Source organism: Rhopilema esculentum, chromosome 6, assembly GCF_057945365.1.
Source record: "Rhopilema esculentum isolate cy_ngs chromosome 6, ASM5794536v1, whole genome shotgun sequence".
Lineage (NCBI taxonomy): Eukaryota > Metazoa > Cnidaria > Scyphozoa > Rhizostomeae > Rhizostomatidae > Rhopilema > Rhopilema esculentum.
Genome location: NC_142820.1, coordinates 12914947 through 12931845, shown reverse-complemented (window position 1 = coordinate 12931845; position 16899 = coordinate 12914947). Strand labels below are relative to the sequence as shown.

The window sequence follows — 16899 nt, the reverse complement described above, 5'->3', positions numbered from 1 at the left end:
ACAACAAGAAAGGAAACAGGTTGCGAAATTAACCGTACGAAATTCTGCTTGCAAAACTTAAAAATCCACGTATAAAAATACGTAACGATAATAATACATTTCATTTAATCTTTGCTTCTACCCAAAATCTAAAAAAGTTACCAAATTATGCTCTAAAACGCATTGCAATCATGCAAATAATATATATTTTATTCAAATTTAAGTATTCATCTTAGTCGCCACTCAAAAAACATAAGTCTCTATTCAGTGGGAAAATAGTCTAGAACTAAAGGGCCTGAAGTGAGATTACAAAATGCACTACTCTATGTCTAAAAATGCCACCAAAACAAAAATGTGGTTGCGGAGGAGGTGATTGGACAAAATTCACGCAGGCTACGACACAGGGAAACAGGGGTTGAAGAAACTAGCAGCTAAAATGGCAAACAAAAAGAATGAGCGAATTAAAAACATTCTCAGTTGTTACAAGTATCATTAAGTTGGGGATATTATGGAAACTCTTCAGAACCTTTGTTAAGCAAGTGGGAGGATGGAGAGACCGCAAGCCGAGAATGGATAGCTCCACTTAGTTACGAAGTAGCTCTAAAAAAATCAGGAGAAATATGTTTTCAAGCAATCTTGCAATCTAGTGAAAAATCTTGTTCTTTTTAATCCAGTTAATTTTTCAGTTCAGTGAAAAAAATCTGAATAAAGTCGTGTTTTAGACAAAATGCGCTGTCTTTAAAATTATAATTGGCAAGCCAATACGAAAGACAGTCTGTAGTTAACGAATATTTAATAATCAAATCACGCGAAAGTAACAAAAGAAATGAGAAAATAGTACTGGGGGACGGGGGGGGGGGGGTTCTAAACTTTGACCTGAAAGCCATGTTATGGTGGTAATTGCAATCATGTGACGTTTAGGGATCTTTACAGCCACAAAGGAAAATACAATGATTGACGAGGCTACTTGTCAAAATGCACGAGAGCTTGAGGTGACTCTATTTCTTATTTCTAGTCCCAAACTAATCATAAAACTCAATTTTAGTGAAAGAAGACAAAAATTGAAGATGAAAGAATGAAAGATCGAGAAAAGGACATGAAGTTTTAACAACAGTCCGCTTCAATGCTTGTGGTTGAATCTTGTTTAACAGAAAAGGCGGTACCATAACAAAAAGGGGGTTATAGTAGAAACTTTCATCGTCCCTGCCATTGATTAGAATTTAACGACTAAAGGATAAAGCAAATGTTGAATCTACTGTCTTCAAGAAATGCATGACGGGAAGTCTCCGTCATAGTCAAGGTGAGAAGACTTTGTCATCTACATTTCCGGCCTAGCATGCAAACGGCTACGTGAAAAAGAGAGTTTATCATTCGCCCTGGCTTTTCTTCGTCTTTTTTAATTTGGCTTGACCGTCTTCCTCGCGCCGCTGCCAATGCTGCTCTCGCGTCCGCTGTAGTAACGATGTCGCTTTTTCATCGATCATGCTATACTGGCTTTTATCTGAGCTCAAAGAATTCAAAGAATCTGATCTGTTCGTCCGGCTAGAAGACGAGGGTAAGCCCCCTTTCGAGCCGCCAACTAGTACATAATTGAGCAATTTATTTTGCGAAGGCGAAGGCACATTCACGTAGGCTCGATTGCGCACTGCTCGACCAGCAAGATTTTCGTAAGAGCCAACGCCAATGTTTCTGTATGTTACTGCCTCGCTACTGCCGCTCCTCTCCCCGCCCATCAACGGGCCAACATCATGATAAATTTTATCATCATCGTCATACTTATCGAAATTAATATTCAACGGCGCTGGCTTATTCTTGCGAGGTTTTCGCGTCGCCGGACCCTCCGAGCTGACATTAACGTACGAAGATTCGTTCTCGTTATTATTTTGTCCTTCCACATTGACATAAGTCATCTCCTCGTGCGGCAACTCGCGTAAAGAGCTTGCCACATTATCCGACTGCCCTTGCCATTTTTGTTGGATGTTGGCGAGACGCTCCGTCAGCAGGGGGTCAGATAAATGCTTCGACGACGATCGGCGTGAAGAATTCCGTCGTCCTTTCGACGCCACGTTGTCCTTCGCCCCAACAACGACTTCTGAAACGTTCTGATAATTCGACGATGGCTCACTGTGATCAATTTTGTTTGGAGAATGCACGCCTGGATCCGAATTCATATCAGAAATAGGGATTCCATCCGGTTTTTTAACTATGCTCAAAACAGCACTGGAATTTTCGAGATGATTTTCTGCTGTACCAACAGGGCCCATTTCAGTGCTCTGACCCTGCCCAGTGTTACCATCTATGATGTCGGGATGTGTGCTCACCGTTGGCCCGAGATCAGTTGTTCTAAGCATAACATAAGCCTCCTTTTCATCGTTGTCATAGCGATCATATTGACTAGGCCCATCAAATGAAGTTTGCGACAATGGTGTCGACGGCGCAATACCGATTGACTCTTCTTCCCGTGTCCTTCGTTTAATTTCACGATCAATCTCATCCAGCAGACTTGTCTCCTCTGCCTTCTTTCTGTAAACAATTTCGGGAGCAATTTTCGGACTTGGAGATTCACGTCTGGTCAACATATCAAGCCCTTTATCATTTAAATAATCCCATTCCTCTTCAGCCAATGTTCCATTTGCATCAGGAAACTCGAATATTCCTAAGCTAATTGGCGACCGAGGTGGTGCGACTGGTGGGCCATGCAGCTTTGCATTCCTCTGATCACGAGGTTCGGAAACATCGTCTTCCGGAAAGACGTCCGAACAAGTACTAACCCCCCGGCTCCCAATGGAAACGCCAGAAACTGATCCGGCACTTGTTTTTGTTCGCCCGGTTGGTATTGCAGAAGAGCTCAAGTTTCTTCTTGGCGTTGCAGTTCTAATCCCAGAAGACTGAACAGAAGAAATGCTTTCAGTACCAACTTCATTTCTATTTTGTGCCTTAACACGTGGTCGGCGCCCAGGATCACTACCAAAATCCCCGTATGAATTACTTCTTACTTTTTCATTGCCTCGTTTCACGCTAGCCTCGTTTTGAAAGTCACCACCTGCATTCGAAGTGTCATTTGAAACTCGCTCAACCTCGTGTGTAGAACCATTTTCTTTCGACAGGACTGCTTGGTTCAACTGTTCTATTCGCTGCCGACGTGAATTGCTTTGTTCGCTGACAGTAGCAGCCCGATTTCGTCTGTGTTTTCTAAACCGGTTACTTACTCGTAACAGGGCTCTTTGAAAGAAACTCTGATCTGAATCAATAGTGTTCCGCCTTTCTCTTTCCATATCCAGTATGGACCCAGACCCGGTATCAAACTGAGTTTGCAATGGTCCTTTTAAACCTTTAACAAAAAAACATATTAAAGTTTTCATAAAATACGTTTCATTCCACACAGAAAGCATATAAGCAGAGATTGGAAAGGGAACCCTACTTCGTAATTACTAGAAGCTCAATGCATAAAAGCTGGTAGCAGCACTGAATAGGGATTTCAGCTTTAAGAGCAGAATAGGCGACTGTAAATTTAAGCTTGGAGCCAACGAGGTACTCCTTCTAGAGTTGTGCAGTCAATGCTTTTGCATAGCACAACAAGTAAAATCAACGACATAAAAATGGAAATGTGTTTTACACAAAACGAGAAAAGTCCGAGATAATTCGCTGCTTGTGAGTTGGACTAAAACCATTTTTGGTGCATAATACCTTTGAATAACTCTAGAAGGAGAACATCTGCGAAAAACTGCTTAAAGGACAAGTGACACACTTTTCACCCTATCGTTTCTTTTCATTAACTTATAGATCATCTTTTAGAAGTAAGTTTTTCCTGGTTTGGAACAAAAAATTCTAATCAGGGGGCGCAGGGGGCGCGATTTTGCTTTGTATCACGTGACCCTATGACGTACATTGTGATAACTCAGAATTTTCCTGTAATTGATAGAGAGCTTACGAAACACGACGCGACAGGTCCAGACGAACTGTATTCGTTTACAAGCGTGTTGTAAACGTTAATATTGCACTCTATACCAGTAGCAGCAATAACAAATTATCACAATCTACGTCACGGTGTCACGTGATTTATTTCCCGCCATAATTTCAAATGGGTTTTTAAGTGGGAAAATGAAATCAGAAAGGAAAAATATTTCAACAACACTCTCATACAGCATTATACTTTAAGTTAAAAGAAAAAAAAAATTTGGCGCCAAAAGCGTGTCACTTGTCCTTTAAATTGTTGGAATACTTTAACCTGGCAGAAATACCTGAAAATCTGGAGGAAAGGCCTAAAAATCTGACAGAATACCTAAACATCTGTCAGAATACCTAAACATCTGTCAGAATACCTAAAAATCTGGAAGAAAAGCCTAAAAATCTGACAGAATACCTGAAAATCCGACAGAATACCTAAAAATCTGGAAGAAAAGCCTAAAAATCTGACCGAAAACCTAAAAATCCGACAGAATATCTAAAAATCTGAAAGAAAAGCCTAAAAATCTGACCGAAAACCTAAAAATCCGACAGAATATCTAAAAATCTGGAAGAAAAGCCTAAAAATCTGACAGAATACCTGAAAATCCGACAGAATACCTAAAAATCTGAAAGAAAAGCCTAAAAATCTGACCGAAAACCTAAAAATCCGACAGAATATCTAAAAATCTGGAAGAAAAGCCTAAAAATCTGACAGAATACCTGAAAATCCGACAGAATACCTAAAAATCTGAAAGAAAAGCCTAAAAATCTGACCGAAAACCTAAAAATCCGACAGAATATCTAAAAATCTGGAAGAAAAGCCTAAAAATCTGACAGAATACCTGAAAATCCGACAGAATACCTAAAAATCTGAAAGAAAAGCCTAAAAATCTGACCGAAAACCTAAAAATCCGACAGAATATCTAAAAATCTGGAAGAAAAGCCTAAAAATCTGACAGAATACCTGAAAATCCGACAGAATACCTAAAAATCTGAAAGAAAAGCCTAAAAATCTGACCGAAAACCTAAAAATCCGACAGAAATACTTAAAAATCTGAAATAGCTTGAAGTAGGTACACTAGTTTTCTTTTAAATTGGAGAAGGACCACAAGTTTACTAAAGACAAAACGACAGAATCATTCTGTTTAGGGGAGGCTGGGGTCATTTTTGAAACAAGTAAACATAAACAAATGCTACAAAGCAGTCTCGCAAATATAACAAACTTTGAAAATTATGCTTTTATGACTATGAAAATAAATTTACCTGATTCGTATTCTCCTTTGATGTACTCCAGAACTTGAACAATGTCTTCACTGTATCTCGTTTTTAATCGGAACGTGTTTGAGTATCCTTTTGGGTACCCATGTCCTTTGGTCGCCCGCGATCGGTGAACCTCGAAGAGGAAGTCGCCTTCAATAGTCGCAAACCCATACAGCTCTTGAATGTTGAAACGGCCTACGCACCGAAATGTTTTGTTGTGTATAATCGAGAAAAAGTCACTATATAACAGCAATTTAGCTTCACCAGCTCGGAGCTTTTGTTTGGCAGGAATGCTTATTGGAAATGTCGTTTCTGAAAAACGAAGACACATGGTTACAGCATACGATTGCATCATAACGATTAAGGACTTATAAAACTATTCACTTCCCATAATCGCCTCTAAGAACCATCTGTTCGATGGACTCAAACGCAAATACCACTTTAATTATCTTCCCATACGCGCAATGTTCAAAACTGATAAGCTTAGTGGATGATGAGAAATAAAAACATCCATTTTAGAGGAAGATAAGAAATAGGTTACGGTTGTACAAAGCTGTCAAGAATCAAGTCCAACAATGAAAAATTAGTTATTAATTATACAGAAAAAAATGAAAATCGGGTGCCCGATTGGCGGTTCTGAAAAAATTAATACATAAACATTTGTCAACAGCTTCGGTCTATCGACATACTAAAATGTAAATAAAAGTACCAATACACTTAATACGGGTATTTTTATAGATTAAACCCTTTTTCAGGGTTTCCACAGGAATATAGCCTGACACACCTAACACTAACTAAGCTGAACTTCAAATCCATAAAAGCCCTCAAAATATTCAATCATTTTAATCCAAAAACTTCTTGCCTTGACCTGAACATAAATTATGATCATCGCTCCTCTCTAAAAAATTCCGACAACAGATCTTTACGTCTTAATCAACGCCAACAGATGCTCTCCTTTCAGTTTTCGAAATGCCTGCAATTCTTTCAAGCATTAAAGGATCTGATCACGGCTTTCCAAGACGACACCGAGCCATAACAACAATCTACAAACATTTAAACTCCCACAAAGTATCGATTCTTGTCGCATTGAGCTACAACGCAGGGAAGCAACTTATAAACCCGCAGGATACGAATTCAAAGAGATTTTCAAATTCATAAAGAGCCCTGAGTGTTAGCAAGGCACCTGTTACGTTTTATCCCGTAGTGTGCACGAATTTCGAAACACGGAAAATTGTTCAACAGGTAGGTACAGAAAAATCTACCGCCCTTATCAATAAATACTTCCGCATCCGCGTGGTTCATTAAGAAAAATTGTGGAGTAGGCACCACCACCTTAAGTATGCTAACTCATTACAGTTTTTCAGGGAAAAAACATGGGACTTATTTTGCTAAAGCTCGGCCAATTTTGGGTATAACTATGCTTATTAATGGAGGATTTTGTACTTCAGTATGTTTTTAAATATAATGCTTGTAAAAAAGAGCGCTTTCGAACTTTTTCCACACCCCCTTGTATTGATTTGTGTAGAAAAGTCATTTGTTATCTCAACTGACCACTAACTCGACAGCCCGTTATCTCGAACATTCACTGTCAGGAACCATTTTCAATTTTCCTGCACAAGAAATTTCACAAACACAAGCGCAGAACGGGACACGTCCTCGGGTTGCAGTTGTAGCACCTGCACTTTCTATGATTTTATAATTTCGGAATGACCTCGATGGATCTTCTAGCGTGGACGCATCGCAAAATGTGGGGCTCATCACCAATGTCGTATGCAAATATTCAAGGGAATCATTGAAAATTAATACCTTTAAAACACAGAAAAGTCAAAATCAAACAGCAAAATTGCCCGCCCTGGCATGAATACACGAGGAGCAAATGCACCAGATTGTTTCACGCCGAAAAACCCCACACCCCCTCGTCCCAGTCGCTAACCGAACATAGAGTTAATGTCTTTTTAGTGTAGGGGTGACATGAATTTCAGAAATACCAGTAAAAAGCAGGGCACTTTTTAAACAAACGAAACATCTATTAAAGAAACGTTCAGGAGGCTATGCATTCATTTCTTTCATTTTATTGTCCAAGAAACGTTTATTTCAATTGTCCTATACACAAATCCGCCATAAGATGGATGTTACTGGGTGATTCGTCGAAAAGTGGTGTTTATAGCTTCTTCAAACCTCACATTGGCCTAAATGCATAGGGAACCGTTCGACAACGAACGTGATCAGTAAATTCACAAATGCATTTCAAACGCAAAGAAAAGGCGCTGTTAATATTCTGACAGAACAATCTGATATTCTGCAACCAATCATAAGAACCTAAGGTAAAAGCGGATCCTTTAAAACTAGAATTGAGGCTGATGCGCGCAACGATGTGCCAGCCATCCAAAACAGGCTCTGATTGGCTACAACTGCTAATTAGGTATCAATGGCAACCGAATATGTATTTAACTACATTGAGGATAAAACTGGGTACAATAGAGGACAGATTGCCTTTAACAAGTTGTAGATAACGAAAAGACAATAAATAAACGTTTAATATTCAGAGTTTTTTAGTTGTTGTGGCCTTGTGTCACAAAGTCAAAAAGTAACCTTAGGCCTGCTATAAATAGAAATTATATCATCTAGCAACTTGTAATTAAAAGTACTTGCTGAACTGCGCGATGGGAAGGATGACTCGATGTTCTTTAATGCTAATCCTCATTGTAACTAGCCATTATCCTGCAATTCTGGGCTAAGCTCTAATCTGTGGACAGATGGCCAATGTAATTCTGGATTTAATCAAAGCATCGGTTGTCTAAGCTAAATGACGTCATGCACTATATTTAGAATTTTATCGGTAACAAATAACAAAGCAGCACTAGCTTTTATTCTGCAATTCTGGGCTAAGCTCTAATCTGTTAAAGACTCATTGCTAACAATGAGCCATTGCGCTACGTAAGCATCCCATAATGCATTTTTAGACTGTCTAAAATCAATTACTGCCATTGTTTGGACCGTCGCCACGCTCGCAAAGGTCCATTGTTAGCAATGAGTCTTTAACAGATGGGCGATGTAATTCTGGATTTAATCAAAGCTAAATGACGTCATGCACTATTTTTAGAATTTTATTGGTAACAAACAACAACAGCAGCAACGGTCACACTTGGAGCCTTACCCGCAAATGCATTCGAACCATAATCATTAAAAGTGGGTATCTGAAATCTTAATTGATAACACCAAATCTTTCGAGGAAGGGTCACAATAATTTTAAACTGACATAGGTAAAGTTAGAGTTTTACTTGTGAATAATAATTTGTCTTATGGTGACAGAGAATTTGCTTGATTCTATTTTAACACGTTGCATGTTTCTCTTTACGTTATTTACGTTATGCAAACATGTATATACAGTCAAAAAACTTGGCTTTTTGACAACTTAAGTAGAATATAGATACAGTTTAAACGTTTTACTAATTGATCGAATAAAAAAACATACTTTAGTTGCCGTTTACATCAATTAAAAGATACTTTAAGTTATAAGAATGAAAGTCAATAAAGATGCAAAATTTAGTTGCAGACGGTGAGGTGTGACATGGCAAAATGATTAAACGTCCTGAAGAATCAGAATGGCAATAGGCCATACGACAAAACGAACGGGTCCTAATGAGTCAAAATTAATACTCAAGGGTATTACTTACTTGAATTGAACTGCGAAAAGAAAACCACCCAGAACAGAAACAGCACACGTGTCGTTGCAAGGAAAAAAGCTTGCATTTGTTACGAGCAGAAAGCCTCAATATCGATCAGATACATTATTATCCAATGACAGCGCAGAGTCTGGTCACGAGACAAATTGCACGTGATCACTTCACGAGAAGGGTGACAAAGGAATGGCTCGATGTGGGATTTTTTAGATTTGCAAGCAAGGTAAAAACAAAAGTTTAAAAAGATATAAAGACGATGTGACGCACGCAAAACTGACAGCTGGAGCCATAAACAACCGGTTTCTCCTCGCTGGCCTAGACTGCCTCAAGTCTCGGAGCCGAAAACTCGGTTTGCTTCAACGACTAAAATAATATCACGTCTGGGTCGTTCACAGCGATCTCAAGGTTTATAAAGAATGCGGCGAGCCGCTGGTCCCTACTGCTCACCAAATGCAGAAGTCACTTAAGAAAGCACGTCTTTGCTGATAAGGAAATCACCTTAGCAAGCGATCTTAATAAAAATTTCACAAAATGGATGAGGTTAGCATTCCGCATAAGGGAAGGAGCATTTCTTCCATCAGCTAACATGTCAGTTAGTGTGGAAAGCGATTTTCAGCCCGATTTACATGAAAATCACAATCAACAAGTCTCTCGATGAATGAAGTTTAATTGAAATAGCGCATAATTTAATGCAGAAACACCAATAAAATTAACGAAAAATACGTAGCTAGTTTAGAAAAATATGCAAGGAATCTTGCCAATTATAGACACTTTATCAATTACTAACGTTGGCAGATTAAATTTACATTTACTTTAATGAGAGCAAATGAAAACTAAAGCTCGTAAAGATTTTCTAACATTTTAAGAAACTCAATAATCGAGATTTAATAATAAGTTCCTTAACAAAATAGCTTAACCAAAATCTATGAAAAAACGTCAAAGTTTGGAATTTTGTGGGCTAATCTTTGGAGATTAAAAACCGGAAAATACAGATATGGAACTAAATTAGTCAGGACGGCGTTTAAGGCCTGGTTCAAACGTCGCACTTCTCATGTGCCGAACCTAACTCTGTTTGGAGCGACACTTGAGCATGTTAAGCGCGACTCCCGTTTCAAACGTCGAACTTAATCATGTCGGGCCAAATGGCTTTTAGGATTGTTACATAAAGTATCTTGGTTAAGGCGCACAATCTCAAATATTTGTTTGAAACGCATGCGCCCTCCAAGAAAGAAATGAATTCTGTGAAGGAAAATAAATTAAATATAATTTTGCATTGAGTTCGGTACATGACAAGTTCGACGTTTGAAACCGTGCCGTGCTGGAGCCGTGCAGCTCGGCAAGCTCTGCCGATCCAAACTAGTCTGCCGCTCCTAACTAAATTTGCCGTACCAAATTGATTCAAACGTCGCGCCCCTCATGTACTTAATTCTCGAGTTAGGTTCGGCACATGAGAAGCGCGACGTTTGAACCAGGCCTAAGGGACAGATCTTGAAATTTCGCAACATCAGACAAAGTTGCGCATGAGCCCGTTTGTGGTGGCTATGTGTGCTTTGAAGCACCCGCCTCATTTTCGTGAGTGAGTTGGCTAAAAAACGTAAAATGTACTTAAATATGCACTTATAACAAAATAAAATGCTGAAATTAACACAGTACTAATTTCAAGGCATCAATCGTTCAAATTTGCTGGCGAATAAACAACGTTTCCAAAAATGAATAGACAAAAAATGAATTGAAAAGATGAAGATTAAGGGCAAAGGCATAATGAGGATGATTAAAATATCATTTTCTTAATTTTCAAAAAGACGGATCGCAACTTATCTTAGTTTAAAATTGCAACTTGTTTATTTTGCTTTCCTTTTTGAACAATAAAATCCCATGGTCTCCTAACCACGAGGTTTCAGCAAAATTCCAGTATGGTATGGTGTTTTGTATTTTTCTTATGAAAGAAAAAGGAACATAATTCTATGCAGAGCAACACTTATCAGGATGACAAAAAAATTGTTGCATTAAACTTTCTAACTTTCTTAAACTATAGAAAATACTTTTTGAAACTAAAAAGCAACTGAAAATAAAAAAACTACTGATGATCTTGAGGAATTTTTACTTTCTTCTCAAGTCCATTGAGTTTTGAATTTTTCAAGATTTAAAAGGCTAAGACTTACACGAAGGAATAAACAAAACAAAAAAAGAGACATCAAAAAGTCTATTTTCTTTTTAATCCCACATCTGCCAAGGCAAAGTATTTGCACGAACAGCAACTCCCGAAAACTATTTTAACCGGGTTATTGGATAAATGTTCAAAGAGATATTTTGAATATCTGGCGTGGTGCATAATTCTAACACTTGAAATATTTAGCATAGTTTGGCTACAAAGGATAATAAAGTTGTCATTTTATCAAAGATATTGCTTCCACATGAATTTCAAATTGGTTTTGTAACAATCCTATATAACAGAGATAACAAAGACGGGATATTCAAAAAATTTTACCCCCATATCGCATATCAACAGTGATAAAAAATTCTGTTGAGACTCAAACAATCTGAAATGTTTTGATGGAGATTGAGTTATGTAACACCAGCCTTCAGATTATTTTATCGATTATAAATAAACAGGAATTGTCTATTATGAATATAGATTCTTAACCGGAGCAATTAACAGCTTGGTTTTTTAATTTTATGTCCATTAATTAGGTGTTATCCTACAATCCATCGCTTCTACAGAAAAAAAGAAAAGAACTGGAAGGGATTCTACCCAAAAACCGGGTTAAGTCTTGAGGCAAATTGAAATTTATTCTTAAATATGCCTGTTTCTGCTGATCAGATATTTTTGGACCCAGAATGAAAAACCTATTACTGAGAGATAAACAAATCTGAAATTTACTGTCCACTTAACTGGGCACTGCATGGCTCCCCCACAGTAAGTTTCCAACATGTCAATAGCGTATAAGCATTAAAATAAAGTGCTTAGATAGAAAATGGAGAAGAAAATTGCATAAATGCTCTACAGATTTTGTTGACTATCTCTGATCATAGATCTTTGTCCTTATTGAATAGACATTCATTTTGAAGTCACTTGTCAAGATATTTTTCAAGATTCACAGAAATGAGGGACAGCCTATCCTGCAGTTCTTCCTTCTTACACATTATATTTTTTAAGCCCGTGTTTTATTAGGGCTTTACTGTTTTGTGGAATAGAAGAGCATCTGGAGACATACAATGATATAATTGAACCTTTATAACCTTTACAGGGATGTGATTTGAGCTGTTTACCAGAAATTGATGCTGGGAAGAAGCTGAATTATGAATGGGTATTCTCACTTTTCTAAACAAAACCACAATGTTCTCATCAAAAGTCAAGTGATGTGTCAAAGTCAAATAACTCTTCTAGAATGTGTAGCCAAAGACTGACTTTAGTGGCAAGGATTAGGAAAGGATTAGATGGTGATTGGATTTTGGTGCAACACCCTTTAGGGGCCTGAAATATAATGGAAACACTCATTTTTAAAATTCAGTTTTTAACTTTAACATGAGGAAGATAAGAAGATAATAAACTAATTTTTGCATCCTTTTGTTACTACTGACTTCCAAAAATGATTTTGTTGGATTAAAGAAACATTTATTGAAGGACACAACAAAAATTGGGAGTGTGACACCACCACAACCTTCCAGTAAATCCATATCTCTGTGTGTAGCTTTATAGGGTCAGGGTAAGATCCAGAGCAAAGTTGAAGGAGGGGCAGTTGGTAGTAGGGGCGCAGAAAAATTTTCAGAAATTGGTGATGAGAGTACAGACAGAAGCCTCTCTATTCACTTTCTAAAGGAAACTTCACAATAATTGGGCCAGACCAGAAAGGGGTGCCAGACTTAGGTCCACCACTGAATAGGGTTCTTCTAAATTGTAACGTAGTTCTTACTTCCACAGATCTACTCAACAGCAAAGCATTCAATGAAAACCACCCCTGAACATTTTACATGAGGTTAAAATATTTTCAGAAATTCCTGTGGTTTATTTTATAATCAAGTGATTACATTTAAAATAGTGAAACCTATAATTGAACATACTTTTTGAAATAAAAATATAAAAAAGTTTATATTAAATATATTAGTATTGAAAATGCAATTCAAAAATAATTGGAGAAAATCAATTTTAATAGGACAGATTTCCATTACCTTAACAGGCCCTAAGCCTTTAAATTACCCACTGGAAAAAGTCCTGATTAAACAAAAAGGTTAAGATCAGCCTTTCACAAGGGAGTGTCTTTGGAATTTCAAATATGTGATGGTCTACTGTGATTGGATAACTTGTTGATTGACAGGTTAACACCTTTAAGCATCATTTAATTAAAATCTCTCCAAGTAAAGGCAAAGCAAGTTTCCTTAAACTTATCGTTGGGAAGCTAACTAGGTTTTCAGCTCTAGTGAAAATTTTTAGACAACACAACTAAAACTACAAACCCCAAAGAGACATTTGAATTGTTTGGAAGTTTTAGGGTACAAACTCAAAATAAATAAGAAGGAATATAATTGTAAGGTTGCTCATACCTTTGCCGAATTGGGAATGAAAAGCTTCATACCATTGGCGCAGAATTGAACTTCCATCAAACCCAAATACAATTGTACTATTTTCAGTGAAAATTACCAAAACATTCTCAACTTTATCAAGCTTGTCAACAGTAATACACCCAGCATATTTCCACAAAGGAAGAATTCGTTTGTGCTGCTTACTGACAGCATGATTTGCATCTTTATAAAGATTTAATGTGACAGCAACAAATGGATCTAGAACAAAGAAAAACTGCAATCAAAATATGGTACTTAACTTGTTCCAAATAAAAATGATAATAAAAGCACTTGTTTGGATGCTTCACAAAAATTTGGGCACAAAGGCCACATGATGACAAAACATCTAATGATGTTATGTTATATATTGCACCATTTAGGGCTTTTTACGCATACACAATTTCAGGTGCACAATTCAAAATGCAATTTCCCTTAGTTAGCTGTGCTTCCTGCAAAAAATATATCTTATTTACAAATAAGATAATAGGTCTAGCAACAGCAGGGTAATTTGCCCACCAATTCTAAAAAGGTTATAAAAAAGGAGCAGTGTGTATCATAACATTCTTCAAGATTTTCATGCCACCTTCAAGTTATTTGAATAAATATTCCAATATTTGTAGTTTCATATAAGCTAGAAATGTATTCACAAAATGAAATTTTCTGAGTTTGCCATTTGAAATCAAATATCAATCTTGAAAGTTTGTAAGAAAACATCTAAAAGTATTAGCCTCAAAAACTATTTTGAGCAAGGCAATCATAGTGGATGGAGTGATTTTGCAGACTTGCCTCAAAACTGAAAATGAAAAATGGTCTTTGTCATATAATCTAAACAATTAACAAACAAATAGACCAAAAAGGTACTTGGTAGAGAATCTTTACAACTGATTTGTCCCTTATCAAATAGAAAATATACTGTTTTGGGGGCGCATTTAAAGGCTGCCAGAACTGGCAGTGCCTGTTTCCAAAAAATTTTCTAGGGGAAGAGGCTAGAGCCCTTATGCTTAGGTTAACATAAACTCTAATTACGATTGAAATACTTAAATTTCATTTTACAAATTTTAGACTTTTCCTGACACTCAGATCAAATAAAACTTGAAGAAAATAATCTGCTGTAGAAATTAAAGGTTAACGATAAAAAATTTGCATAATTTCATATACAACTTTTCCTGGCTGTCACATGAAAACTTACAAAATATTCAAAGCAAATTTTTTTAATGAGAATTATGCAGAAACAATCAACAGATACACAGACTATGTATTAAATAACCTAAAAACCATAAAAGTATTGGTCCAAAATTTGGCATATGACTGTATTCCAGACTGGAAACTTTGCTTCCTGCACAGACAAGTTCATTTTGAAAACCTGTGCCTGCACGCCTGAAATCACTCAAATTTAGAAATTTGTAGTGATAATAATTTAAAATGTTTCTAAATAGGAACTCTATGATTCCAATATGCAAAAGTATGTGGCTGGAAAATATGAGTGTGTGGGCAATATATTGTAGGCGCATAACAAGGTTTCCAGTCTGAACTGCCTTCGAAAATCAATATTAATAAACGTTACTAAGAATAATGCCATGTGCTTAGATGAAAAGATTAGAAAACTTTATAAAAAACTTCAAAATTGGGCATTGATGGAAGTACAGGATAATACAACTATCCCGGGATTAGTTTTCAAATGGTTTATTGTATTCTTCTGTTTTCAAAATAAAAAGTATTGTTATAAATGAACAAAAGACAATATAAATATAGCAAAATGTTTTACAAAAGTACACCACGACTTCATATCGAAGCGACTGAAAGTAATAGAATTCGGACACAAAAGCCCCTTCAAAAAAAGCCCTGCAGATGTTTAAAGAATCCGCCCCATTGTCAATGACTTCGTAAGTCGATGGGTTCAAGTTTTAATTGTTTCCACGACTGCATAACAACAGGAGGCAAGTCGTTATGAAAGTCTGCTAAGAGGATGTACAAACTGTAGCAAATTAAATGTTACAAGTCGGTATTTCCTGCAGTTAAATACCTTTTAATGAAGACAAAAGGAAATACTAATTTGGATGATTAACAACGAAGAATAAAAAACGTCCACATTTCGTCACGTATCATCTTCCGCATCGACAAACTATCACTCCTTTTGCAACGGTTTTATCTGACTCAAATATTTTCAGTGTTTCTCTAGCTTACTTTCAAGGCGGCGCTACAAACTTCAAATATTTTTCAACAGGATTTTCAAAAAGACAGCCCGCCAACGGAAAAAACAGCCGATCTGAAAACAAACTGGTGGGCCAAACAGCAAATATTAAACTTCATTGCGAAAGGATATGAAAATTGATTGTGAACTGAGGTAAATCACAAGTGATTGTAGTGGGTGTCAAACAACCCACGACTTTCTTCGTCAAAGTGGGAAGTTTTGTCCATGAGAATGAAGACATGACTTTCATCATCATTACGACATTTTACTACACTACACATTAGCTGAGTAACTTCCAACACTGTAGTACTATAAATTTGAGACAACGAACCTGCAACCGCAGCATTTTTCCTTAGAACTGCCCATCTTGATTTCCACTGTAATTAAATTTGAGATCATTAATAACAGTTCTTGGCGATTTGACAATTATTGATCAATTACTGCTTTTCGTCCTTTAATTGCGACTGGAAATAATCGGAACGATCAGACACAAACACCACTGCAGGAAATAAGGCAAATAATCACAAGTCTGTTTAAATCTGATTTTGTTTCAACTGAGGAGTTTTGTTTTCGCTTTTCGACTTGTTTCACTTTCATAAGGCATAAAATAATCTCCCCACAGACAATAAATACATCAACTTTGTAGTTACTTCTTGTTGGCATGATACATTGACATAGCATGTCACCGTAGCTGCCTGCTCATAGCTCTACTATATGCGTACCTCTGTAAATAATTCACGATGTTTAATTGAAATCCTGCAGTCAAAATGAATACAGGACAAATATGACAGGTCCAGCTCCGTATAGGAAACAACAACTTGAGAAGCTCAGTTTTACGAACTACCCCACTTCCTGCACTTATTAGCCATTAAATCCTACCTTCTTTCCTTTACGATGTAAAACTGCACTCTGTACTACATCCATCGATGCTAACGTATTTCAATAGATGTCATACTTTTACGATAAGCTATGCAAGATCAGTGCCTGCTAACAAGATCACCGAACTTGATCCTTTTAGGCCACAGCCATTTTCCGCAGTTCCAAAATACCGATATAGGTTGTTGCTCCGTCCTTTCAATGCGCGATCATTCTGCGGGAAAGACGCGTTTTTGCATGACGTGACTTTGTGACTTATCCGCGGTCAGATCCGAGGGACGATGTTTACGGATGTTCATCTCAAGATTTGACAGCTCCAAGTTCATTTTTCATCGATGACGCATATTTGAAAGAATGAAAATGTGGAAGGGTGTGGATACCATCACCCCGTCGTTATCATTA

General features: G+C 37.1%; 1 protein-coding gene across 2 annotated transcripts; it reads right to left on the bottom strand.

Annotated features, from left to right (window-relative positions):
• Nucleotides 1-20: 20 nt before the first annotated feature.
• On the bottom strand, nt 21-16705 carry LOC148960147 (uncharacterized). 2 transcript variants are annotated; one of them, XM_089108887.1, is made up of 5 exons: nt 16501-16705; nt 15953-15998; nt 13413-13649; nt 5191-5499; nt 21-3310 (listed from the first exon to the last, which is right to left on the bottom strand). In XM_089108887.1, exons 1-5 carry the CDS (start codon nt 16543-16545, stop codon nt 1347-1349), a joined length of 2601 nt encoding a protein of 866 aa, XP_088965013.1. In that variant the 5' UTR covers nt 16546-16705; the 3' UTR covers nt 21-1346. The 2 variants fall into 2 exon arrangements, with proteins under 2 accessions (XP_088965013.1, XP_088965014.1); XM_089108888.1 differs by lacking the exons at nt 13413-13649; nt 15953-15998; nt 16501-16705 and adding an exon at nt 8865-9829.
• Between the last annotated feature and the right edge of the window lie 194 nt (nt 16706-16899).

Excerpts from the sequence above, each read along its gene's own strand:
- LOC148960147 (XM_089108887.1), bottom strand. The coding sequence starts at position 16,545 with ATGGATGTAGTACAGAGTGCAGTTTTACATCGTAAAGGAAAGAAG. Across the intron at positions 13,650-15,952 it reads GAAAAATGCTGCGGTTGCAG|ATCCATTTGTTGCTGTCACA; the intron begins GTTCGTTGTCTC and ends TCTTTGTTCTAG. Across the intron at positions 3,311-5,190 it reads CAAAGGAGAATACGAATCAG|GTTTAAAAGGACCATTGCAA; the intron begins GTAAATTTATTT and ends TTTTTGTTAAAG.